Source organism: Chelonia mydas, chromosome 1, assembly GCF_015237465.2.
Source record: "Chelonia mydas isolate rCheMyd1 chromosome 1, rCheMyd1.pri.v2, whole genome shotgun sequence".
In the NCBI taxonomy this organism is placed as follows: domain Eukaryota; kingdom Metazoa; phylum Chordata; order Testudines; family Cheloniidae; genus Chelonia; species Chelonia mydas.
In genome coordinates this window covers 214966970-214991697 of record NC_057849.1, presented here as the reverse complement: position 1 = coordinate 214991697, position 24728 = coordinate 214966970, and the positions used below count along the sequence as shown (strand labels likewise).

Below are 24728 nucleotides of genomic sequence, written 5' to 3'. Positions count from 1 at the left end.
ATGTGATTTCTTGAGCAAATGGCTAATGACTTCTAGCTTGAAGGAAGCTGACTGCCAAAGATAACAATCTAAACCAATATCACCAGTCTAGCTCTTTTCTGGCTTATCTCCACTGGGTACTCCACAGTGGCACTTCAGGGCAGTACTGAGGGGAAGGATTTATTCTCACAGGAAGCATAGACCAACCTCCCTTCTGTCCCATCTGTGTTAGGCCATCCTTGGGTTAACTTTCAGATTTCTTTGGGTAACTCAAGGGAAAACATTTTCCCTCTGGCATTTCCTGGGGAGATCTAGGAGGATCAGAACATCTCGGGCTGTGTGAGCTCTTGTCTGTTGGAGATAGTAAAACCAGTTAAACTAGGATGATGCTCCAGCTGCCATCTCAGAAAACCAAACCAACCTGTTAGTCAGTTGGCTCCTCTAATTTGACTAGCTCCCTCATCACAGAGGTTGAGTCTCCCTCCAGATACTGATAACCTTATTATGCAATCCAGCCCAGAGAGAGGTAAGAGATGTAGCATTGCATCACCCAAGCAAGGAAATAGTTGGGGTGTGAAAACAAACTACCTATAACTGTCACTTCAGCCCTCAAGGTTAATGGCACAGCTTTAATTTGTGTATCTTTAGTCTGGTTGTATCTTTGTCAAGTAAGTTTTTGCCTATTTGTGAACCCACTTATTGATGAAAAGGTATAGCCAACTAATTGACTACAGTTCATTGTTAAGAATGTTCAAGAGACCAAATAACCAAGCTCAGCCAAACGTAATGTCGAAAGATAAAGCAATACGGCTCAGGAAAGAAGGAGTTAATATGTCAACAATCCTTTCCAGGAAATGAATTTTTGCAACGTTTTTAGTTCACCTTACACAGAAGATGTGCTTCTCAAATGGCAGTTTGAGCCACTTATATTATATTAGCCATCTTTTATCTAATGGCAGTTTACAAGTAACAGAACAATTTTCATGTCACTTAAAGTTTAACTAGCAAGTTTCTGTGCCAGTTTTGTCTTTGGTGCCTCCCTGTACTTTCCCATCTTTTGTTTTGAATATTAAATTCGAAATGTTAAAGGGCATGAAGATACTCCTTAATACAAAGTATTTATATACCTTACATTATTTCCTTACCACCTTGTACCTTTGTTTCATAACACTCATCCATCTAGCCTTTGACAGCTTCTGTATTTTTCTAAGGGCTTGTCTACACTTACTTATTCCCATGCCTAAGCTAAGCTGCTGACCTATACTTGTCCTTGGGTGTTGTGGGGGATATGCCTTAGCATAAGTGAGCAAGAATAAACATAGTGCAATTCAGCATGATTAGCCAGCACACTCACACACACATATTATATTAGTACCATCTGCATAATACCTATTAATATGGTTTGTGTGTATGTGTGTATAACCTAAATGCATTGGCTAACATGCTTTGTGGGTTTTAAAATTTGTCTTTAATTGTTATTTTATTGCGCTCATGTTCTGCTTAGGAGCAACTGTGAGAAAAGGAGCAGAGAGGGAAACTGTCTGGAAAGCCAAGACTGCTTCATACTTCAGAGTGGGAGAGGGAGAAATTCTACTGGAAAAAGGAGGGTGAAAAATGTAGCAGGGTAAGAGAAATTCTAATGGCAGAATAATGGCGAAGGCATCCACTTGCACCAGTGTAGCTTTTGTCAGGTTTGGGGGGTTCTAGACCGCTCATGTAGAGCAGAGACTTCCATTTAGGAAGAAAATATTTTATAAGGGAACCTCCCTTGGGAGGAGGTGAGGAGTTAAAGCAAAAATGGTTCAAGAACTCAGTCTAGATCCTGTCTTTCAGAATTCAAAATAACAGGTTTGCAAATCTTGTGCTGCCAACGGTTTTGCACCTATCAGGTCTTCCATTATCACTGTTTTTTGTGAATCAGGCCTGCCATAAGCAGCCATGGTGCCATTGTGTCTCTTCTAGATTTGGCCCTCGAAGTGCTCCTCATGATCCGCCATTTCTCCGTAACCTCCTCAAGGCTGTGCACTGAAGAGGAGCTCTGTGTGGCTTGAAAGCTTGTCTCTTTCACCAACAGAAGTTAGTCTAATAAAAGATGTTACCTCGCCCACCTTGTCTATCTAGAGGTAGAAGTGACACTCGCAGTAATTATAGAGCTGGAAACAATGAATTAGATCACCACTTCTCCTCCCTCCACTTCTTTCCCTCCTGGCCAGTGCAGGTTTGTTCCCCACACTGTTCTCCAGGGCTTCATCTAGTCCTTGTTTTAAATGTCCCAAACTATGGAGTTTCTCCTTTGGGGAGAGTATTCTACTGCCTAATACAGCTAAGCAATCTTCCTATTAGCAAGGATATCCTGAGATCTATCTTGAAATTTCTCCCCTTTCCTCAGTTTCACCTAGTCCTCCACCCTAAACATTTCCTCTCCCTCCTCTATGCTAGCAGTTTTCATATACTTGATCATTTTCCTATCTCCCCTTCTCGAGAAACATACATTTCTTGTGAAAGTAAGATACTGATAGCTCAGCTGAGAGCTAAGAATATTGCTTTATATATTCTCCCCACACAGCCCTGCCAGTGCCCCTCAATCCTGCCCTGCAGCTCCCTGCTATTCCAGCCCTGGGCTCCCCACACAGCTCTGTCAATGCCCCTCTGTCCTGCCCTCTGTTACATTGTGGAATAGTCTTTGCAAGGGACATAGTGGAAACCTTATTGCTTAAATTATAAAACTAGGACTGAACATAGCCCTGGTGAACAGGGAACAATCCTTCATAGGACTCCTGGGACAGAAAGGATGTGTGACTTCATAAGCAGCTTTCATTTTCTAGGAATCTGAATGCCAAATCCATGCACACAAATTGAAATAAAGGAAATCACTTAAATCAGACCTTCCCGGTATTTTGCAGACTGTGCTAAGAATTTCAGAAGATACTAATCTGGAAGGGGAAATCAAACAATGTACATAGAGAGGGACGATTTTCACCACTAGTGCAAGCAGTTTGAGTTGGGGCCCAGATTGGGAGGATGGATTGCTCAGGCTGTTCAGAGCGGGGGAAATGAAACCCTTCATTTTGGGGCAGTGGTTCAGACGGGAGGCTGTTGCACTGAGGCAGGCCAAGTTTCTGATGAGCACTTTAGCTGTAAGGGTCAAGAGAGTTAACCTTTGATTTCTGGCTCAAGAAAGGACAGAGAGGGATACTGAAGGAAGAAGAATGTACAAGCCAAGATACTGAAGGAGGGGAGATCATTGCAAGTACTGGGCTAGTGTGTCAGGACCTCACGAGAGTTATTGGTGTCTTTCAGAAGAAGTTGTACCTTACAACAGTAACAACTGAACCCTTTCTAACATGCACTGAATCCACTTGTCTCCCTTGCACATTTTACCTCTCTGGAGTGCAGGAACCCAGCTGTAACTGAGTGTTATTCAGCAGCAGGTGTGGTGCATGAATTTTCAGCTTTACTTTGAGGACTGTGACTTCCTCTTGGCTGGAACGTGCAGTGAGAATACTGGCAACCTGCCACATCTTGATTTAGCACAAGGACCCCTCCCTCCCCTTCCTCTAAAACCTTTACATCATGATGAGAGGAGGAAAAGAAGATTTTGCTGACAGAGGATGCCCAAGGCTTAGGGGTAGGATTTTAATTTTGGAAGCCATTCACATATCTCATTGAGTTCATTAGATGTGAGCAAACTGTACTGAAAGAGAAGCTTCCTGGGCCAAAGAACATGAGAAGCTGTGTGACTGGATATAAAAACACATTGAAAGTATACAAACTAAGGGATGCAAACAGCATGTTAATCTGAAACTTTCAATTTTCAGACTATTGCAGCCAACTTTCATGCCAATGCACTGGATGCAGGAGATTTAACCTGAATACAGCAATAAAAATATCATTTGATTTTTATCTCCTCAACTTAAATAAGCAATGAAGTCCGTATATTCTATTCTGTAGATCAGCTGCAGAAACACATCACTCAGAACAGTGGAAGGATTTCTCAGCTGTACATATGTCATCTCTATGCAAATTCTTTTGCAATTTCTCTCATTTGGCATGAGCCATTCCACTTGGTACTTTCCCTTGGCTAGATTTGTCACCTGTCCAGCTGCTCAAGAACTAGATACTGTGTACATAATCCTGTACATAATGTACTGTGTACATAATCCTGTCTTCCATTATATTACCCTTCCTTATTCCTCAAGGTATGCATGTTAATTTTAGAGCAGGCACATAGCACTTTCTCACACTTACCATACAGTATTATGAAGAGACACTAGTTGCTTCCACAGAGATAAAGCAGAGGCAAGATTTCCATTAGGCTTTCTCCCTACAACCTTGTAACTGCACCCATGCCAGAATTGTGATCTGCTTGCCACAATTATGAGCTTAGGCTGGGATTGATCTTTTTCCCTTGAAAGTCTGAGGGAAATCAGTTAAGGTGTTTGGGAAATACTAGACTGCTAATATTGGTATGATCTCACTGTATAGCTATTTTCCACCAGAGTTTATGTCCCATCTTATCTCAAAAATGGTTTGGCCTAGAAATTCCAAATGTGGTTTAATACAGTCTGTTGTCCCTTAGGCGCTCTAGTATCTTTGCCTAGTTTCTGCCAGCTGTGTACTTCCTAAACAGTGGGTCCTAGCTGTCAGCTGGATGGGGCCTACAGGAGCTACAGCAATCTGCTCAGTCTTGTCTATACTAGCAAACATACCCATAACTCTCTACCAGTGCAGCTCCACCAGTAATAGCAATGATAGAATGGAAGCTGTAATACAGACAGAACCGTGATATATGGCATCTAGACAGAGCTCGACTGTATGTCTGCTCAGAACAGTGTTAGATGACAGGGGGCAAAAATGTCTGAGTCCTGCCTATGATACAGGTTTTGGCAGCTGTTGTTCCTCCTATTGGTTGAGCTGCACTAGAGGTGAATTCTGGCTTTGAAGTTTGCTCGTGTAAATGCAGCCCTGGTATGATAATTCTCTGCGGGGCTCTGTAGCAATCTGGCTTTTTAACTGTTCTTAATTTGTTCTTTCAGGTGATTCATATATTGGTGCTTTAGGTGTTGGTTAAGTACCTTCAGCATTGTTTGGTTTGAGGTGAGGTTGTTTGCATCACTGGTTAGGAAACTATAATCTGGGAGTGATGTTATATTGGGTGGCTCATGTTTTCATTTGCATTTAATTTTTAATCCCCTAGTGCAGGGAGTGTTTGATGTATTGACAAAATTGCATATTCTTTTCTGTATGTTGATTAGGAGTGGGACCTTAGCTAGTTCTCTGCAGCCAGTGTTGCTCTATGTACATATAAGCTCTCTTTCACTCTCTCACACACACTACACATACTGTACTTACACACATAATGTATATACTCTTTGGTCCTGGCAAATTCAGAGAGAAAGGGCCTGAGTTTAAGTGGCTTTTCCAGCTTTCCAGAACTCGTTCATCTCCATTCCAGAGTAAGTTCCCTTCACGGGTTAAATCTGAACTCCGCACCCTCCCTCCTACAGCCCTTGATTTGTGGATTGTCTCCCATAGGTGACTGGGCAAGGAGTAATCTTTAGAGTCACACCCCTGACAGAATGAGGATATAAGACCGGCACCACAGAAACTGAGAGCCAGAGAGAAAGCAGCTTAGTTTCTGCTCCTCTCTCTCTCTCTCTCTCTTCCTGCTCCCCAACTTGAATCCTAGCTCAGAGGCTTCCAGGTAGCTCACTTTGGGGCGGCGCTTGTGGCAGGTCCCCACAGAGATGTGGCTCCTTCTCTTCAGCACCCTGGCCCGACTCCTCCAATCTGCTGTCACGGATGACCCTGTCCCGTAAGTCACTGTGGGGTTAGGGACTGGCTCCAGCTCTTTGACTGTGGAGAGAAGGAGGAGGAAGAGGGCAAGGGGTTGGGAGGGAGAAGCAAGTTGCTGTTTGGGGGAGTGGAGAGCACTTTGGTGGCTAGAGGCATTACAAATGCCCAGGGTGGATTGAGGGGGCAGATTGTTGGGGAGGGGATGAGAAGTGGGAGCAAGGAGGTTGGGACAAATATTTGAGGGTGATGGTTAGGGGTGGGTGTGATGATAATGGTTGGCAGATGGGAAAGAGGGAATATTAATTGACAGTCAGGGAAGCAGGCACATCGTTAGATATGAGGGACCAGGAATTGTACTTGGTTGGAGAGGGGGAACAGGTAGGTGGAGGAGGGACAGCTTGTTGGAGGAAGGGACCAGTGGCTGGGGGTGCGCATGAGCAGTTGTGAATGCTGTGAGGGAGTCCGTAGGGAGTGGGGAAATCAAGGCAGGTTTTCCAAGACCCCTAAGTGGAGTAAGATCGGACAAGGCAGGAGAGAGCAGAAGCTGGAGCTTTTTTTATGGTTCAGCATGTGGGGGACAGAGAAAGCTGTCAGAAGTCTGGTGTCAGTGCTGGGTGGAGACTCCCTGATGAAATCAGTTGAGTTATAAGACCAGGTCTGGGGTCTCTTTCTCCTTGATTCCTTGCATTTCTCTCCCTTCCCTTGTTCTTTACACCTCCAAAGTGGAGGTGAAATTTTCATATTGACACCATCCCCTCTCGCTCCCCATCTGTCTCTTTAAGCGATGATATCATCCTCTGTGATACCACTGGCTGTTGCTAGGGAGATAGTTAGGGAGTCACAAAGGACCAGTAATTTCTTAGGCAAAGAATTGCAGGGTGTGGGAGTGAGTCCCAGCTGGAGATCGTTTTCCTCATGTTTGGTTTCCCATATCCCTCCCTCTGTCCAGTCCTTGTGTTTCTTCACTGAGAAGGACTGTGATAATGGAAGATGGTTGCACAGAGATAGCTGACCAAGGTACTGCAGCCCTATAAGGCATGTTGTCATGCAGTGCAACATTACCACCAGTAGTCAGGGAGACTATTGTGATGTCACAGAGGGAAACAGAATCTGGTAAAGGGCTGCTTTGATTGGAAAGCCAAGACTGATAAAGGCAGCCTCAAACCCCCCTCCCCTTTAGAGATAGAGATTTTCCAAGCCTCCCCAATGAGGGATGGGTGTGTCTCCCTGTGGAGGCTGCCAGAAGGTGTTTGCTGTGGTGCACCTGACCACCTCCTGTAGATCCCCAGGAAGGGGTGACACCTGTGAAACCGAGGGAGCATGGTGGGGGAGAGAAACTCAGCCTGTCTCCCCTGCCAGGGAAGGAAGCTTCTGCATAAAGCAACTTTAAGTTCACAAGCAGCCAGCTAGGTTGGTACAGTTTATCAGCCAGTCAGAGAACTTGATTCCCTGGGAACGTTTTAAAAGAAACACACATGGTTAAATCCTTCCCTCTGATTCTTTCTCTCTCCCTGCTCAAGGAATTATGTGGTTGTGGTGCCAGCGCGGCTGAGCTATCCCTCCATGGAGAAGGTCTGCATGGACTTGAGTAATGTGAAGAGCTCCATGCTGCTCACTATCACCCTGGAGACAAAAATCAAGACCTACAAGCTGTTGGATAGGTTCATCTGGGAGAGGAGACAGCTCAAATGCTTCAGCTTCCCTGTAAGTGTCTGCGGGACTTTCAAATCATGTGGGTTGGATGCGGGTGTGCTTGTGGAGCTTCCTCACTGCTTGGCTTGGCTAATGCACCTGTGTGAAGATTTTTACTGGTGTGACTGGTATAGAAGGGCATGCCTTGGTATTCAAATACCTGTTGTGACGTATTAGAGTACAATCCAGACTTCTGTGCAGCTCCGTAACCCTGCCCTGCAACCTTGGGTGCTTTGCAATACTTTGCAGCAGTAGCTCCCACCTGAGTCACTCAGAAACAGCCTTCCATCATACAAGCTGCACCCTGAGTGTCTGTGTGTATGCAGCCTGCCAGCCACACTTGGGTTACACTTTGGCTCTCACCAGCCTTGTAGATCCCCAGGAAGGGGTGACCCTGCAGGGTAACCCTAACACACCCCCAGTCTTAGGTTTCCCCCCAGAAACGTATGTCCTGTACTGCTCAGCCCTCTCCTGGACTATATAAGCTATATTAGGTCTGTTATTTCTTTAAAAGGAATAATATGCACACAACTTGCCACTCCAACTGGAGTTTCCAAAACACTTCAATTTAAACATTCTGGAGTAGATAAAACAAGTTAAGTAATTACATAGAGAGAGATTTTAAGTGAGTACAAGTAGTGAGGCATAAAAGTCAGAAATGGTTACAAGAAAGATAAAATGCAACAGGTGCCTAACTTAACAAATTACGTTAAAATCAAAGCAAAGTTTTTTCATCACATGCTTTCAGCAGTCTTACTGACCAAACTTGTGAGGTCAGGACCACTCCCCCTAGTCCAACAGCTATGTTGTTTATTGTTTCAGGTGTGAAGCAATGGAAAGAGATGGGGGTGCCTTGGGGTGTTGTCCCTCCTTTTTGTAATTTCAGTTTCTTTCTTGAAAAACATTTCCAGCTGGTTACCAGGAGACAAAAAGTCTATGGGGGAAGGATGTTCCCTGCTTTTTTCTTTCACCTGTTAGAGCTTCCTTTGTGTCCCTTCCTGCTTGACTCTGTTTACTGCTTAAATGAAAATTAAGCAGAGCACACATTCCTTTGTCTGAGACAGAGCTGTTTGCCAACCACAGTTTGGAACATGTGTTAATAAGTTATAAGATTCCACTGTATGGCGTTAATATACAATATTGCTACGCATATTTTATCAGGACAATACTGATCAGTAATTTGGGGTTTTAAACAATACTTTACAAGGCATACTTTGTACAAAGATTATTACAATAGTGTGTAGGGTGTGAATACAGGGGTACATTCAGGTCACCTATGCTGAGACCTCCAAGCCACCTCTGTTGAGCCTTTGTCTAGTTTGCTGGGAGGGAGTAGGAGCCAGAGAAAAAGGAGCAGGCAGGTAAATTCTGGTCACTTTTCACTTACTCCATTGCAGTGACGGGGAAGCAGGGAGGAGAGGGAGGAAACGCAGTGGGATGCTGGGTAAATGAGAAGGTTGTTTGCAACTCTGTTCGTGTTTGGAAGGTGTTCTTCACAACCATGAGGGCTGGAGGCTTAATATTTTTAAGGAAGGCTGAGATTCTGGATCACAGCTATGTGGCAACTTGAAAAGCCCACCATAAGTACGCAGCTGTTTGTTAGGCTGCAAAATGGTATGATAAGGGGTCCTGATAACACCATGTCTTGTTGGTAATTTAATTTATGTAACAAGTATAGAATCGTAGGACTGGAAGAGTACTTGAGGGGTCATCTATTCCAGTCCCCTGCACTCATGGTAGGACCAAGTATTCTCTAGACCATCCCTGACAGGTGTTTGTCTAACCTGCTCTTAAAAATCTCCAATGATGGAGATTCCACAATCTCCCTTGGCAATTTGTTCCAGTGCTTAACCACCCTGACAGTTAAGAAGTTTTTCCTAATGTCCAACCTAAACTGCCCTTTATGCAATTTAAGTCCATTGCCTCTTGTCTTATCCTCAGAGGTTAACGAGGATAATGTTTCTCCCTCCTCCTTGTTATAACCTTTTATGTACTTGTAAACTGTTATCATGTCCCCCTCAGTCTTCTTTCTCCACACTGAACAAACCCAATATTTTCAATCTTCTCTCATAGGTCATGCTTTCTAGACGTTTAATCATTTTTGTTGCTCTTCTCGGGACTTTGTCCAATTTGTCCACATTTTTCCTGAAATGTATTGTGTCCCGTGCCACTCCAGTTGAGGCCTAATCAGAGCAGAGTAGAGCGGAAGAATTACTTCTCGTGTCTTGCTCACAACACTCCTGCTAATACATCCCAGAATGATTGCTTTTTTTTTTTTTTTTTTTTGCAACAGTGTTACTGTTGACTCGTATTTAGCTTGTGATCCAGTGTGGCCGCCAGATCCCTTTCTGCAGTACTCCTTCCTAAGCAGTCATTTCCCATTTTGTATGTCTGCAACTGATTGTTCTTTCTTAAGTGGAGTACTTCAGACCATTTCTCCAATGTGTCCAGATCATTTTGAATTTTAATCCTATCCTCCAAAGCGCTTGCAACCCCCTCCCAGATTGGTATAGTCCACAAACTCTATAGGTGTACTCTCTATGCCATTAGCTAAATCATTAATGAAGATATTGAGAAGAACCGGACCCAGGACTGATCCCAGTGGACCCCACTTGATATACACCCACTTCATGTATGCGGGGCAATGAGAAAGGCAAATGAAAACATTTTCTTTTCTTATGCATGTGTATATGTTCTCCTTTTGCCCAAAGCCAGGCCCCAGAATGCAGTTCTAGAAGCCTGAAACCAGGATCCTCACTCGTGGTACAGAGCAGTGCACTGGCAGGGTGTGCGCACACGCACTAACAGGTGCGGTTCATGAGCAAGTCCAGCAATAATAAGGCCCCTGGGAAAGGTTTTTGTGGCACAGTAGCAAGAAGCGCTTCCTGCCTCAAGCTATGTTGTGCCAATGTCAACACACGTGTCACAGCCCTTAGACGCGTCCCACTGCAATTCACATGTTCTGCAAAGCGTTTTATTATAAACAAACTCTGGGTGGTGGTAAATGATGATAAATAAGGAAGCTGGGCAATGGGCTCATGGGCACGTACCCATTGAGCCAGCTCTGTTTTAACACCCCACACACACACACACACACACATGAATACAACGAGAGAGAGAGAGAGAAATGGTATTGGTTTGCAGTAGTGCAAGACTGTGCTCTGTGCTATGCCAATCACTGAAAAGCGAGCTGTTACTCTCCATCTCTTATCCCCCCCACTCATTAATGCGGAGTAATTGAAGTGTAACGGTTTCTGGGAGGAAGGCAGCACGTGATGTTGATGTCATTGGCAGGGTGGAGCTGGGCTGCCTGGGTCAAGTAATGAAGTAGGTATTGTGTTGATTATTAGTGCCCATAGATTCTCTCTGTGTTTTCCTCCTCTTCCCACCTCATGCCTGGTGGCTCCCCGCACGTGCCCTAGTATTTGGTACTGCTCTAGGTGTGTGTTCATTTTGATGCTTGGTGAAGGAGCCACAGGCTCCATTGAACGATGACCAAGGCCAATTCTGTGCAGCTAATGGCACTGGTGAAGCCCTAACTCAACACATCTTTGATTTGATAAATACTCTTCACCCAGCAATAACTTGGGGGAGAGCTGGAGCCCACTTTCACCAGCTTCTTGACACTTCCACAGTAACAAATCCATTTGCAGCACCTAGCAGCCACAACTACCATATAAGTCACACTCTCATGTGTGTTCTTGGAGTTGAAGGGGCTCCAAGAACACAGACCTCTTCAGCTAAAGGAGAAGTCCCTCAGCTGGCCGCAGAAGTAGGTTCCTTATCTCCTCTGTGGATTACTCACTAGTGGGCAATGTGATCATTAATTTCCTCCTCCAAGGATTGTGCCTAACTCTCCTAATGTTGTTTCCTGTGTACCCCAGGTCCCCCCACCTTCAGGGGGCACTGAGGAAGTTGCTACCATTCAGCTGTCTGGATGTGGGAGCAGGAGCAAGATAGTTGAGAAGAAACAAGTCCTGATCGAGAGGGCCAGCAACAGTACTTTTGTGCAGACTGACAAGCCCATCTATATGCCTGGACAGTTGGGTAAGAAGGGATCTGCCCTGAGGGATTTCCTTTCTCTGTGTGTGCATGCAGATGTGTCATTGGGTGTGTGCATATATTCCTAGAGAGGTGCAGTTGTGAGTGTTTTTTTCTTTGCATTAGTGAAAATGAGCACAACTTGCAGATGAGACTGTTGTGTTGTGTTTGCATGTGTTTGTATGCACTCGTATTCGCAGGTGCGTGTGCATGGGCAAGTGGTTTTTGGTGCATGTGAGTTTGCAGATGTATACGTGTACACTTCAGGTGCATATGGCGAGGTATTTGGCTACAAGCTGGTACATAAGCCGTGTTTACCCTCAGGTGAGTACGTGTCTGCAGATCTATTCATGCCGAGAGGTTGGCATGTGCAGAGCTCTGCAAGTGTGAGAGTGCATGGTAGCCGAAGGGCTATGTGTGTTTCTGCACCAGTGTGCATATGTGAATTTGCAAGTGTACACATGTCTGGAGAGGTGTTCGTTCGCAGATGTTGGCGTGAGTAAGCCAATGCCATTGTATCTGCTGGTGTGTGCAACTAGTCTAGCATTTCCCCTTCCAGGGAGCTTCCTGAGAAGCTGAGCAGCTATCGGCAGAGATACGGCCTGTTTAAGGAGAGGGTTTTTTTCTCTCGCATTTCACAACCCCTGACAAACGGATTATTTTTCTTAAAAGGTTTCACAGGTTCCACCCACACAGCCAAAATAAACTTGTCCCATTTCACGCAGAAAACACTTGTTGCCTTTCAGCTTCATCTCTTCAGAACCACGTAAAGCAGATGAAGTGGAAACACCAGACCAGTGGTTCTCAACTTTTTTTTTTTTTAAACGCAGGGACCCCTAAACTTAAATAGACAAACCTGCAGACCCCCAACCAGAGGTGATGTGGGGGGGAGCCCAGAGGGTCACCCCTCCGATTTCTGCCTTCCATTGGCTGTGCTCCCTGCAGTGCTGATGCAGCAGGGCAGAGGAGTGGTGTGCCTCCTTGGCTAGCTGCTGCCTACTCATGGAGTCAATGGTTGTGAGGCAACCCCTTCTGATGGCAGGGGGAGATCTCTCTTCTGCAGTGATGCTGCAATTTTGGGTTGCACCCCCCATCCAGACAGGCTGAGTGGCCCACTGAGGTGAGTCGGGGGTGGAGGTGGCACTCCCTCCTCGAGCCCCATCGCATGAGGTTGGAGCTTGACCCTGAGCCCTGACACCTGAAGCTGAAGCTTGGTCCTTGGTGGACTCCCTGGAACCTGGTCATAGACCCTGGTTGAGAACCAATGCTAGACCCACCTCCACACTGCACTTCCCCAAAATACCTCCTGAGTTCTTTTTCTCCTTGCCATATATTCCCGCCCCCCATCCCTGTCTTCAAAGCCTGTCAAGCCCTCAAATACTTAATGCCTCAGAAACTATGTGGCTTCAGGGAACATGTTGAAATGATGCCTCGAACCTGTGTATACAGCCGGGATTGGGGAAATAGGCTTAGATTGTCACATGAAGATTAGTCTAAAGGCATTTTATTTGTTTTTTCCCATTGCAGTGAGGTTTCGAATTGTCACTCTGAACAGCAGTTTCATCCCACTGAATGACAAGGTGAGAAATGTGGCAGGGGAAGAGGAGAGAGGGAGACAGAAGGTAGCGTGTGGGGAGAGCCTTTCTTTGCTTCTGCCCTGGGGGCAGAGGGCTTTATACCTCCAGAGTACCAATCTGGGATCTCTCAGCAGCTGCAAGAGTTTGAATTTAACCAAAGGGGAAATCCCAGCTCCCTTCTGCAAACTCCCTTCCTGTTTCAGAGTGGTAGCTATGTTAGTCTGTATCAGCAAAAATAACGAGGAGTCTTTGCGGCACCTTAGAGACTAACAAATTTATTTGGGCATAAGCTTTCGTGGGCTAAAACCCACTTCATCAGATGCATGGAGTGGAACATACAGAAGAGAGGTATAAATACACAGCATATGAAAAGATGGGAGTTGCCTTACCAAGTGGGGAGTCGGTGCTAGTGAGCCAATTCAATTAAGGTGGAAGTGGGCTATTCTCAACAGTTGACAAGAAGGAGTAGAAATAACTTTTGTAATGCTAATGAGGCCAATGTAATCAAGGTGGCCCATTTCAAACAGCTAACAAGAAGGTGTGAGTATCAGCAGGGGAAAATCAGTTTTTGTAGTGACCCATCCACTTCCAGTCTTTATTCAGGCCTCATTTGATGGTGTCCAGTTTGCAAATTAATTCCAGTTCTGCAGTTTCTCATTGGAGTCTGTTTGTTTTTGAAGTTTTTTTGTTGAAGAACAGCCACTTTTAAGTCTGTTATTGAGTGTCCAGGGAGATTGAAGTGTTCTCCTTCTGGTTTTAAATGTTATAATTTTTGATGTCAGATCTGTGTCCATTTATTCTTTTGTGTAAAGACTGTCCGGTTTGGCCAGTGTACGTGGCAGAGGAGCATTGCTGGCACATGAGCTCATATATCGCATTGGTAGATGTGCAGGTGAATGATCCCCTGATGGTATGGCTGATGTGGTTAGGTCCTATGATGGTGTCCCTTGAATAGATATGTGGACAGAGTTGGCAACGGGGTTTGTTGCAGGGTTTGGTTCCTGGGTTAGTGTTTCTGTTGTGTGGTGTGTGGTTGCTGGTGACTATTTGCTTCAGGTTGGGGGGCTGTCTGTAAGCGAGAACTGGCCTGTCTCCCAAGGTCTGTGAGAGTGAGGGATCGTCCTTCATGATAGGTTGTAGACCCTTGATGATGCACTGGAGAGGTTTTAGTTGGGGGCTGTAGGTGACAGCTAGTGGCGTTCTGTTACTTTCTTTGTTGGGCCTGTCCTGCAGTAGGTGACTTTTGGGTACCCTTCTGGCTCTGTCAGTCTGTTTCTTCACTTCACCAGGTGGGTATTGTAGTTTTAAGAATGCTTGATAGAGATCCTGTAGGAGTTGGCCTCTGTCTGAGGGATTGGAGAAAATGCGATTGTATCTTAGAGCTTGGCTGTAGCCAATGGATCATGTGGTGTGGTCTGGATTAAAGCTGGAGGCATGTAGGTAAATATAGCAATCAGTAAGTTTCCGGTATAGGGTGGTGGTTATGTGACCATCGCTTATTTGCACTGTCGTGTCTAGGAAGTGGATCTCTTGTGTGGAATGGTCCATGCTGAGATTGGTAGTGGGGTGGAAATTGTTGAAATCCTGGTGGAATCCTCAAAGGCCTCCTTCCCATGGATCCAGATGATGAAGATGTCATCATTGTAGCACAAGTAGAGTAGGGGCATTAGAGCAATGCTTCCTCAGCTCTTATCCCCTAACTTCCCCCATAAGACTGGGTTCTTGTGCTGAGCAAAGGGTGTTAGGAACTTGAAACTACAGGAAAAGCTACTGGTCTCCTGCCAGAGCCCTTGTTGGAGTTGGAGGTGAACTCTGGTTAGTTTATTAACATGCAAGTAGGGTTTTCCGTGGTTTTCAATATGTTTTCTCTGTAATGCACTCAGTATAAAATGTGCTTGCTTAGCAAAAACTGTGTAGTAGATTAACTGTAGTAATTACACCCTAAAGCAGGGGTGGGCAAACTCTTTGGCCCGAGGGCCACATCGGGGTTGCAAAACTATATGGAGGGCCAGGTACGGAAGGCTGTGCTCCCCCAAACAGCCTGGCCCCCACCCCCTATGTGCCCCCTCCCACTTCCCGCCCCCTGACTGCCCCCCTCAGAACTCCCGACGCATCCAAACCCCCCCCTTCTCCTTATCCCCTGACCGCCCCTTCCCGGAGCCCCACCCCTAACTGCCCCCCCGGAACCCCACCCCCTCTCCAACCGCCCCTTCTCTCTGTCTCCTGACTTCTCCAACACCTATCCACACCCCCGCTCCCTATCCAGGCCCCCCGTTCCCTGACCGCCCCCCACAGAACCCCTGCCCCATCCAACTTCCCCTTGCTCCCTGTCCCGACTGCCCCCCTGGGACCTCCCACTCCCTACCCCCTTACCATGCCTGAACTAGCCACGTCGCCGCACTGCCCGGCAGGAGCAGCGGGCCCGAGCACTGGCGGCGCAGCACGCTGAGGCTGTGGGGGAGGGGGAAGAGCAGGGGAGGGCTGGGGACTAGCCTCCCCGGCCGGGAGCTCAGGGGCTGGGCAGGACGGTCCCCCAGGCCGTAGTTTGCCCACCTCTGCTCTAAAGAGAGGGTAAAACAGGCCTGGTTAGGCAGTCTGATTTTGCTGGAGATATCACAGTGTAGGAAGGGAACTGTTCATCCTGGAAACAACCTGGTCAGGAGCAAGAGGGAAAGAAGCCTCTCCACCCTAGAGAGGTGACAGCCAGGGAGCCAGAAGCCTGGAGTGGGTGCCCTTGCTGGGCCACAGAGGGGGAACAGGGGAAGCCGCTCTGAGCTGTGACCCAACCACTTTCCCGGAAGCTGCCTAGGAAATTGTTAAAGAGCTATTAGCGTGAAACTAAAGCAGGGAAAAGCAGCCAACCAAGCTGAGGAAGGCACACGAGGCTCCTCTATTGCTGCCCAATGGGACTCTTCCGCCTGCAGCCTCTGCTGTGGGAGGTGTTGAGGCAACTTGGGAAGTTTTGAAAAGTGGGTGGGGATCATTAGCTGCATATTTTCAAGCCTTGTGAGGAACAAGAAGGGTTGATCTGAGCTCACGTTGCTGGGAGGCGCAGCCACTCACTTTCTAATGTGCCAGCGCCCCACACTGCCCCAGGCTTCTTCCCACCCCAGCCCTGCCTCTTCCTGCCCTGTTCCACCCCTGCCCTGAGCGTGTCCCGCCCTTGCTCTTTTCCCCTCCCCGGCCCCAGCGCCTCCTGCATGCAGCTGAACAGCTGATCACTGGCGTGAGGGAGGTGCTGGGGGAAGGGGGTGGGGGAGGCACTGATTGGCAGGGCCACCAGCAGGCAGGAGGCACTGGGCAGGGAGGAGCTGATCGGGGGGCTGCCGGTGGGTGCTGAGCACCCACTGTTGTTTTTTTCCCATGGGTGCTCCACCCCGGAGCACCCACATAGTTAGTGCCTATGCTTGGAGGGTCCTATTGTTACTGTAACGCTGTTGCACACTGTGGTAACTCAGAAGTTCATGGCAACAGCAGGGCTAGAACTCGGATGCTCCTGCTGTGAATGCCCAGGCCCTGAGCACAATCTGATGGAGTTAAGAGTAGGGCTGGATCTGGCCTCAGCTCTCAGGGTGGAGGAGGTCCCAGCCCATGCAGCAGGTTCTGTTCCCTGCAATAGTACAGAGATCGCTAATGGGAATTCTCTCTGGTTTTCTCTTTCAGTATCTGCTGGTGGAGCTGAAGGTCAGTGGCCCCCATATGCATACTGAGATGCCTCTGTTTTCCATTCCTTTCCCTTCACACTCACACACGAGCAAGACTGTGACTCACTCAGGTCTCCTGCATGGCAGTGCTAAGCACCCACCCCTGGAGGGCAGCTGGCCCTGTTCCTGCAGCTCTCGGCTGTGAGAAGAAACCATTGGAACTGTGGTTTTCTGCACAGCAATACACAGTAGCAACCTGCAGGGGGCGCCAGACTGGACCCCCTCACTATTCCAATCTTCCCACCAGTGCCGACAGAGACTAGAAACCGGGTCTCCCGCACAGCGGCAGAGATTGCTAATCTCTAGGGAAACGGCTCCTGGGGGATCCCGGCTTCTCCAGCAGCGGCTCCTGCTGCCCAGGGGGAATTCCCAAACTGGGGGCTGACAATCCAGCCTCCCTCTCCCACCCTGCAGTGCAGAGCGCTAATCTGCTGGGGTTGTCTAGCCCAGCCTCCGCACCGTCCTCAGTCCCTACCAGCCCTTGGAGAGCCTCGGGTCACCAACAGCGAAGAACAGTGCTAACTCTAGGGCGCCCCGAGCCCACTGTCAGCAGCAAGTCTAGCCCCTGCCAGCTCCAGGAGCGTGAGCCCAAGCCAGGGAATGGGAGCCAGGTCTCCCACCCAGCAGTGCAGGGCACAGAGTTCAGCCTCTGGAGCGCTCGCAGCCTGTGCTGGCCCCTGAAGAGCAAGAAACCGGGCCTGGAACCCTGGTCTCCTGCATGGTCATGCAGAGCACCACCAAGCTACAGGGGCCCAGCCTATGTAGCACTCCGAGCCCCTGTCTACCCAAGGGCTGGGCTGCATGGGGAGTAAAACAGGGAAGACGGGCTCCATTTTAATCCTGTTTCTGCCCATGGCATCAGGATCCTGAGAATAACCGGATTGGCCAGTGGCTTAATGTGAAACCAGTGCGAGGCATCGTGCAGTTGTCCTTCCAGCTGGCAGCCGAACCGCCCCTGGGAACGTACACCATCACTGTGGACAGTGGGAAGGCCTACAGCACCTTCAGCGTGGAGGAGTACGGTATGGAGGGGAGCGCAGCATGCAGTCCAGGAGGCAGCAGTTAGCACTCCACTCTCTGACAGTCCCAGGGGAAGCCCTCTCCCTATCCAACCCTGATTCTGACTCTGCAAGTGAACGCTTGCCTTAGAGAGGACGCCCCCCGCCCTTCTCTCCAGGGGAATTCTGTCTCTGGGCGTGCTGCACCCCCACAACACGCAGATACACACTGCTCCCTGAGCTGGGTGACAGTGAGCCAACCATGTTCCTTTCTTAACTTCTTGCATCCAATTTCTCCCTCCCCAGTGCTGCCCAAATTCAAAGTGGTGGTGACTGAGCCAACTCGGATCTTCACATCGGATACATCTTTTCCACTGAAAGTTTGTGGCAAGTATGTTTCACAGGGCTCTTGCGATGGGAGGGCACAGTTAACGGGCAAATGTATCGGCTCATCTTGCTCAGTGGATGTAAGGGATTAGCTTTGGGTTTCTCAGGGGGTCTGAGTTGTAGTAAGGATTTTCAGGGAAAAGGTGAAAGCATTTACAGTGGCTCTCAACTCTTCTTCCATGTGGAAGTCTATGCATTCTGCAGCTTCCCCAGAACACTTTTTTTTTTTTTTAAATTAACCATGGAGTGTCCCACCCAGTTAAAGTGCAGGGATGGAGTAGGAAGGGGCGGGTGTTTTTGTGTGTGTGTGTGTGTGTGTGAAATAGGAGTATATCAGCAGAGCTGCGTGGGGAACCAAGGACTGGAATAGCAGGGGGGCTGCAGGGCAGGACTGAGGGGCATTGGCAGAGCTGTGTGCGGAGCCCAGGACTGGAATAGCAGGCACATACACCATGGTGCAAAGGAAGAAGGCAGAAGTGGACTAAGAACATCAGTGGCAGATGGTTTTTTTCCCCTGTTTCCCTTCTCTGCCAGGTACACCTACGGAAAGCCTGTCCAGGGTACAGTCCAAGTCTCTTTGTGTCGGACAGCATATACCTGGTACATGGACAGGACAGAATCAGAGCCCACAGACATCTGCCAGAATGTCACAGGCCAGGTGAGGAGGGAACTGGGAAATGGTCTAATGGAGATGTAGGAGCATCTAGGGAAAGAGGAACGGCAGGGCAAAAGAACGAGGTAGAGAGGGAGAAATTCTAACCAGGAGCAGTGGGCACTTCTGCACAGTATCCCTCGCATCGCACTGGAGCATTTAGCTTAGTACTGCTGACCTGGGGACAGTAGTGCCTCCTGATGACTCATACGCTTCTCTACTCCCGGCGGTGTTTGCATGTCTCCCCTCTGTGCTCTGACAGAGCCTGCCACTGCTTCGCTTCTGACCTATGACGAGATCACAGTGTGGCTGTTCCTTTCCTCTTGTTCCTTGAGTATGTGGTCAGCAAGTGTCAGCAATTCTCATTGCCTCTTTTCCAGACTGATAAGACCGGTTGTTTCTCAGCCTCCGTGGACTTGGCATTCTTCAGAATTGTCAGCCCTTGGTACAGCCACAGTATAAATGTGGTAGCCACTTTGGTGGAAGCTGGAACAGGTAAACCCTAGCATCTGCAAAGTAGTGTGTGTGCGCGTGAGAGTGAGGGTGTTTATTGCTTCTCTCTTCCTTATAATAAAGCTGTCGTGGGGGTGAAAGAAGGAAATGTTGACCCAGAGTGATCTCTGAAATGGACTGAATGACCCCTAACACTTTAGTGTTTTTGTGGTGTGTGTGGGCATATGCTTGGCCTGCCCCATTGTCCACTACAGCTTGGGCCATTTCCCACTACGTATACGCTGTTTGGATTGTGGACTATTCCACTGGCCACTAGTGGACCCTGAAACTGTCTTTTGAAACAAATGGGTTGGTCACCGGCAGGCAGGAGACTGTTCTGCCAATCAGAGTGGAGTCTTTAGCCATGGTGCTCATTCACAGGTTGTCAACATGGGGATCGCAAACAGGTCGGGGTGGGGGGGGGTCATGGCCTTCCTCCCTTGCTTTATGGCTAGATGGGAGGAGTGGTCCCAAAACGTTTCTGTTGTAACCTGGTGTGGCAGAGTATGGCAAACCACTGCGTGTGTTCATTGGCTCACTGTGCATCTTGTCTTTCTCCCATAGGTGTGGAGGCAAACGCTACCCATGTTGCGTTTATGTCTGAGGAAGCTGGGTCAATGAGCTTTGAGGATTCAGACAATTACTACCACCCGGGGTACCCCTACAGCGGGAAGGTAAAATCTATATGGGGTGGAGCTTCTGAGTGATCTTCCAGGGCAGCCGAAGTACGGTGCTTTACATAATGCCTCTAGCAGGTGAAAAAAACACGGGCGCCTGTGGCATCGTCTCAGAGAAATTCCCATTTTTAATTTTCCCTAGAGATTACTTGTCTAGTCCTCAGCCCTACCCCTCACTTTAGAAGGGGCCAGCCTGCTCTGAGCTTTCTCGGCCCCACTGAGTGTCTCTCATAAAGATTCCCCATTCCGGTCAGTCTCTCCTCAAGAGCAGATTTTGCTGGTTGAATGTGTGCATGATTCTCTCCCTGCTTCTCCCTGCAGATCAAAGCCCTGGACCGAGAAGGCTCCATACTGAAGAAGCAGCCTGTTTTCTTGGTTATTAATGCTGGGAACACCCAGTCCCACCAAAATCTCACCACCGATAGCACTGGGGTGGCTACTTTCACTTTGGACACAGCTACGTGGAATAGAAGTGACGTCTCTCTGGAGGTGAGTCAAATTAAGAACAGTGCATACCAGTGCTGCATCCAGGAGCTGACAAAGACATTGGGCACCAGCAAGGCTCCACATAATTCCCCTTTGTGTAGGCCCTAGAGATTCTCTTCTCTGTATCTCTCAGGCCCTTGATCTGAGAGTAATTCTCATCACTAGGGCTGTTGCCATATCATACAGAGTTTATCTGAGGTAGGTGTGAGTCCCTTAACTCTGTACATTCTGCCATCCTAAAGTCTGCTGTTTCAAGTGGAGGAGACTTTATTCCCTTCCCCTCCTGTGGTCATGTTGTATAGTGCTGCTGGTGCAGAATGGCTCCCTCCTTCCCACAGGCAGCTACATTTCAATAGTGGGTGAGTGACTCTAGGATATAAAAAGCCCAGTTTTTCAAAGATTCCTGTCTGGTCATCTAACATCCAGCCCAAGGACCTGCTCTAAGTGTAATCAAAGATACTGCTGAATTTTCATCAGATAAGTGCTACCTCTGTGCACTGAAAACTGGCCTTGTTAGGTCTCTACCCCCATCTACAGATAAACAAATGCCAGCAGTGAGGATTAATGGCTCCTGTTGAAGCCAGTTGTCTGTTGATAGACATCCATGTTTTTAGACATCCAGTAAGCTAGTCTGCTCCCTGCTAAATTTTCTTATTGGCATATCTCACACATCTGATAAGTGCCTAAGTGGATACATGGAGGACAGGGGACTTTCCAAACCAGATCAGTGCTGTGATTCACCATGTAGTCCAGTATCCTGTTTGCGACAGTGGCTAATGCCACATACTTGAGTGGAAGCAAGAAATCCAGTAACAGACAGAAAAGAAGTACTTGTGGCACCTTAGAGACTAACCAATTTATTTGAGCATAAGCTTTCGTGAGCTACAGCTCACTTCATCGGATGCATAAAGTGGAAAATACAGTGAGGAGATTTATATACACACAGACCATGAAAAAATGGGTGTTTATCATACACACTGTAAGGAGAGTGATCACTTAAGATGAGCTATTACCAGCAGGAGAGTGGAGTGGGGGGAGAGAAAACCAAAACCAAACCTTTGGTTTTCTCTCCCCCCAGCCGACTCTCCTGCTGGTAATAGCTCATCTTAAGTGATCACTCTCCTTACAATGTGTATGATAAACACCCATTTTTTCATGGTCTGTGTGTATATAAATCTCCTCACTGTATTTTCCACTTTATGCATCCGATGAAGTGAGCTGTAGCTCACGAAAGCTTATGCTCAAATAAATTGGTTAGTCTCTAAGGTGCCACAAGTACTCCTTTTCTTTTTGCGAATACAGACTAACACGGCTGCTACTCAGTAACAGACAGCTATGCTCTAACTGTCCACTGGGGAGGTTTCTTCATAATTCCAGGCAGTTAATGATTGGCTTCAGGCTATAAGCCATTTTGTATCTATAAATTACATACATTTGTTGTAGATGTAAGCGGGGGAATAGTCCCGCTTTTGTGGGGAACTTTCCTGGCTTCTGCACTACCCCGGTGAAGTGGGCTAGAGAAAGGATCTGAGACCTCGCTCCCACTTCCTTTACCCAGTGGCTTCTCTGCCCTTGAGGACTCCCCTTCCACTCTCCTGTCTGGCAGAGTCCTCGTAACCCCAACAAGGCTGGGCCCAGGATTCCTGGGGGGCTCAACATCCAACCCTGCTGTGGTCACCTAGGACAGGGGCTAGGGTGTCCCCACTCCCGGGTACTCTGTCTGTACTGGGCACTTCTCTGACCCACTGACCATTACATACAAGTTAAAGCAAATGCAAGTTATTTAATCAACAATTAATTTTAAAAAGAATATGGAAAAATGGGAAAGGTGAAAGGAAACACATCACCCCGCTCTGTGGCAGGGAACATCACAAATAGTGTCTCTGGAATGTCAGGGCAGTTCACAGGCTGTTCCTTGTAAGTCCCAGGCCGCCTTCTCAGGCCCTGGCTGTGCTGCAGGGATGCAGTGGGTTGGACACTTGCTCTGGTGGTGGCCACACGCTCTCAGGCTCTAAGTGGTAGGACCCTTCTTCCCAGTGTCACCCCCACCCTGTTGGAGTTACGATCCAAGCCTGGCCTGCAGAGCCTCTTGGCTGAGGCGTCTCCCTGTGCTGGGCCCGCTGCCCAGGGTCCCCCTCACTCTCCCCAGCTGCTCATTGCACCCAGCTCCGGACTGCTCCAGCCCCAGCTGCACCACTCAGTCTCTGCTGCTCTGCCTCCAGCTCCCTGGGCTGCTTCTTTGGCCCCTCTGCCTCTGGTTGCTGCAGCTCTGCTCCCAGGACAGGTCTGCTCTACAGGCTGCTTCTGTGACTCTGCTCCCAGCACTGACGTGCTTCGTGGGCTGCTTTTCTGGCCCCTCTGGCTCCGGTTGCAGCAGCTCTGCTCCCAGGACAGGGTCTGCTCTCTCTGGGCTGCTTTTCTGGTCCCTCTGGGGCTGGCACAGCTCCGTTCCCCAGCTCGGCTCAGGCCCCTGCTTTCTCCTTAGCTTGGCCCCACTCTGTCTGACCCAGGCAAATCCAGCTCACAGGGAGGATGGGACCTCCCTGGCCTCCTGACTCCCTGATTAGCCTGCCCGCCCTGTCATTCAAGCTGACCTGGAGCATTGGCCTCTCCCCATTGTTCCTGGGGGCTGTCAGTCTCAGAGTCCTGATTCCCCATTGACCCTTCCCCCTTTTTAGTACTGGGAGCTAGCAACTAAAACACCCCCACTGAATGTTAGTAAGGGGGCAACAGTCCCCTTACATAGATAACAATTATATATTACAGGGGTGGCCAACCTGAGCCTAAGAGCCAGAGCCACAATAATACATCAGCAGCCCCCCATCTGCTCCCCAGTGCCTCCTGCCTGCTGGCAGCCCCCACCAATCAGCACCTACTGCCCCCTCCCCCCCGCCCACCACAGTCAGCTGTTTCACCTGCGCAGGAGGCTATGGGGGGGAGGGGAGAGGAGCGAGGGCATGGCAGGCTCGGGGGAAGAGGCAGGGGCCTTGGGGGAAGGGGTGCAGTGGGGGCGGGGCTTGGGGCAGAGCAGGGGGTTGAGCAGTGAGCACCCCCCAGCACACTGGAAAGTTAGCATCTATAGCTCCAGCCGCGGAATCAGTGCCTAGGTAAGGAGCCGCATATTAACCTCTGAAGAGCCGCATGCGGCTCCGGAGCCACAGGTGGGCCACCCCTGCTATATTATAATGTGTAATGATAATACATACCGCTTTAGATGCGTATGGTCCCTTTTCATGTCTAATACAATCATGTCTTTTGGAATCCAGCCCACTTGTTGTAAAGCACTGTGGGATTGTAACAGATCCGTGAATGCCCCAGAACAGAACGGTGGCCCTTCTGCTCTTAAAGCACTGGCCTCTAGTGCTTAAACCAGAGGAAAATCCTGGTTAGATGTACAAGGATTACAGCTTCTGATTGAGCTGTACTGATTCCATCCAGCAGAGGGCAGTGTATATATACATGTTCTGGCCAGAACATTGACAGCGCTCTGGAGAAATGCAGTCATAATTATTACCTTTATTTCTCTTCCAGGGAAGGTTCAGGCTTGCGGATCTGGTGTCTGACTCTACAAGGATCAGTCAATATTACTTGAATGCTTTCCTCCACCTGAAGCCATACTACAGCACCACCAAGAGCTACCTCAAAATCCAGCGGCTGCCAGGGGTGCTGCCCTGCGGCCAGAAGCAGGTGGTCCGGGTGGATTACAGCATTGACCGAATAGATCTGGGAGGAAAAGCCAGAGAAATCCTCTTCTCCTTCTATGTGAGTGCCCAGGCAGGCCAGGGGACGGGGGACAGATCTTGTGGGACGTTCCAAGGAAGGGTCTTGGGGAGCAGGGGGAAGATATGCATGGCTGTAGCTCTCATCAGCTGTGACTTAACCCTTGAAACACCAAGAGGCACATGCTTTTCCTTCAACTCCTCTTCTCCTGTTCTGCCCTCCCCTCTCACAGCTCCTCCAGACAGCCCAGCCCCTCCTAGTTGCTGATCCCTCCCTCTCCCCTGCGACAGGACAGCAAACCCCCCTCCTACCTTCTTTGCAATTCTCTACTCACGTTCACTCCTCTTTGCCTGCTCCCCACCAAATCTTGCCCTCACCCTCACAAACATCTGCTCATGGTGGATCCACCTTCCTTCCTTCTAGAAGCCATCCCAATCTCCCCAGATATGCTGTTGCTACCCGATATGCCTCTTGCAGTGCTGGATTCCCTTCCCTGTGTCTGGACATGCCCTCCCATATGAACCCCC

The 24728-nt window shown here is 48.6% G+C and overlaps 1 protein-coding gene across 1 annotated transcript in view; it reads left to right on the top strand.

Annotated features, from left to right (window-relative positions):
* Positions 1-5448: 5448 nt before the first annotated feature.
* Positions 5449-24728, top strand: part of A2ML1 (alpha-2-macroglobulin like 1) — a 38126-nt gene continuing 18846 nt past the window's right edge. Inside the window, exons 1-12 of the mRNA XM_037912681.2 lie at positions 5449-5794; positions 7296-7479; positions 11352-11514; positions 13036-13088; positions 16749-16769; positions 17652-17811; positions 18094-18178; positions 18709-18832; positions 19207-19321; positions 19883-19992; positions 20317-20484; positions 24013-24243. Coding sequence (XP_037768609.1) covers positions 5727-5794; positions 7296-7479; positions 11352-11514; positions 13036-13088; positions 16749-16769; positions 17652-17811; positions 18094-18178; positions 18709-18832; positions 19207-19321; positions 19883-19992; positions 20317-20484; positions 24013-24243 — 1482 coding nt within the window. The 5' untranslated portion in view covers positions 5449-5726. The remainder of the gene's footprint in view (positions 5795-7295; positions 7480-11351; positions 11515-13035; positions 13089-16748; positions 16770-17651; positions 17812-18093; positions 18179-18708; positions 18833-19206; positions 19322-19882; positions 19993-20316; positions 20485-24012; positions 24244-24728) is intronic.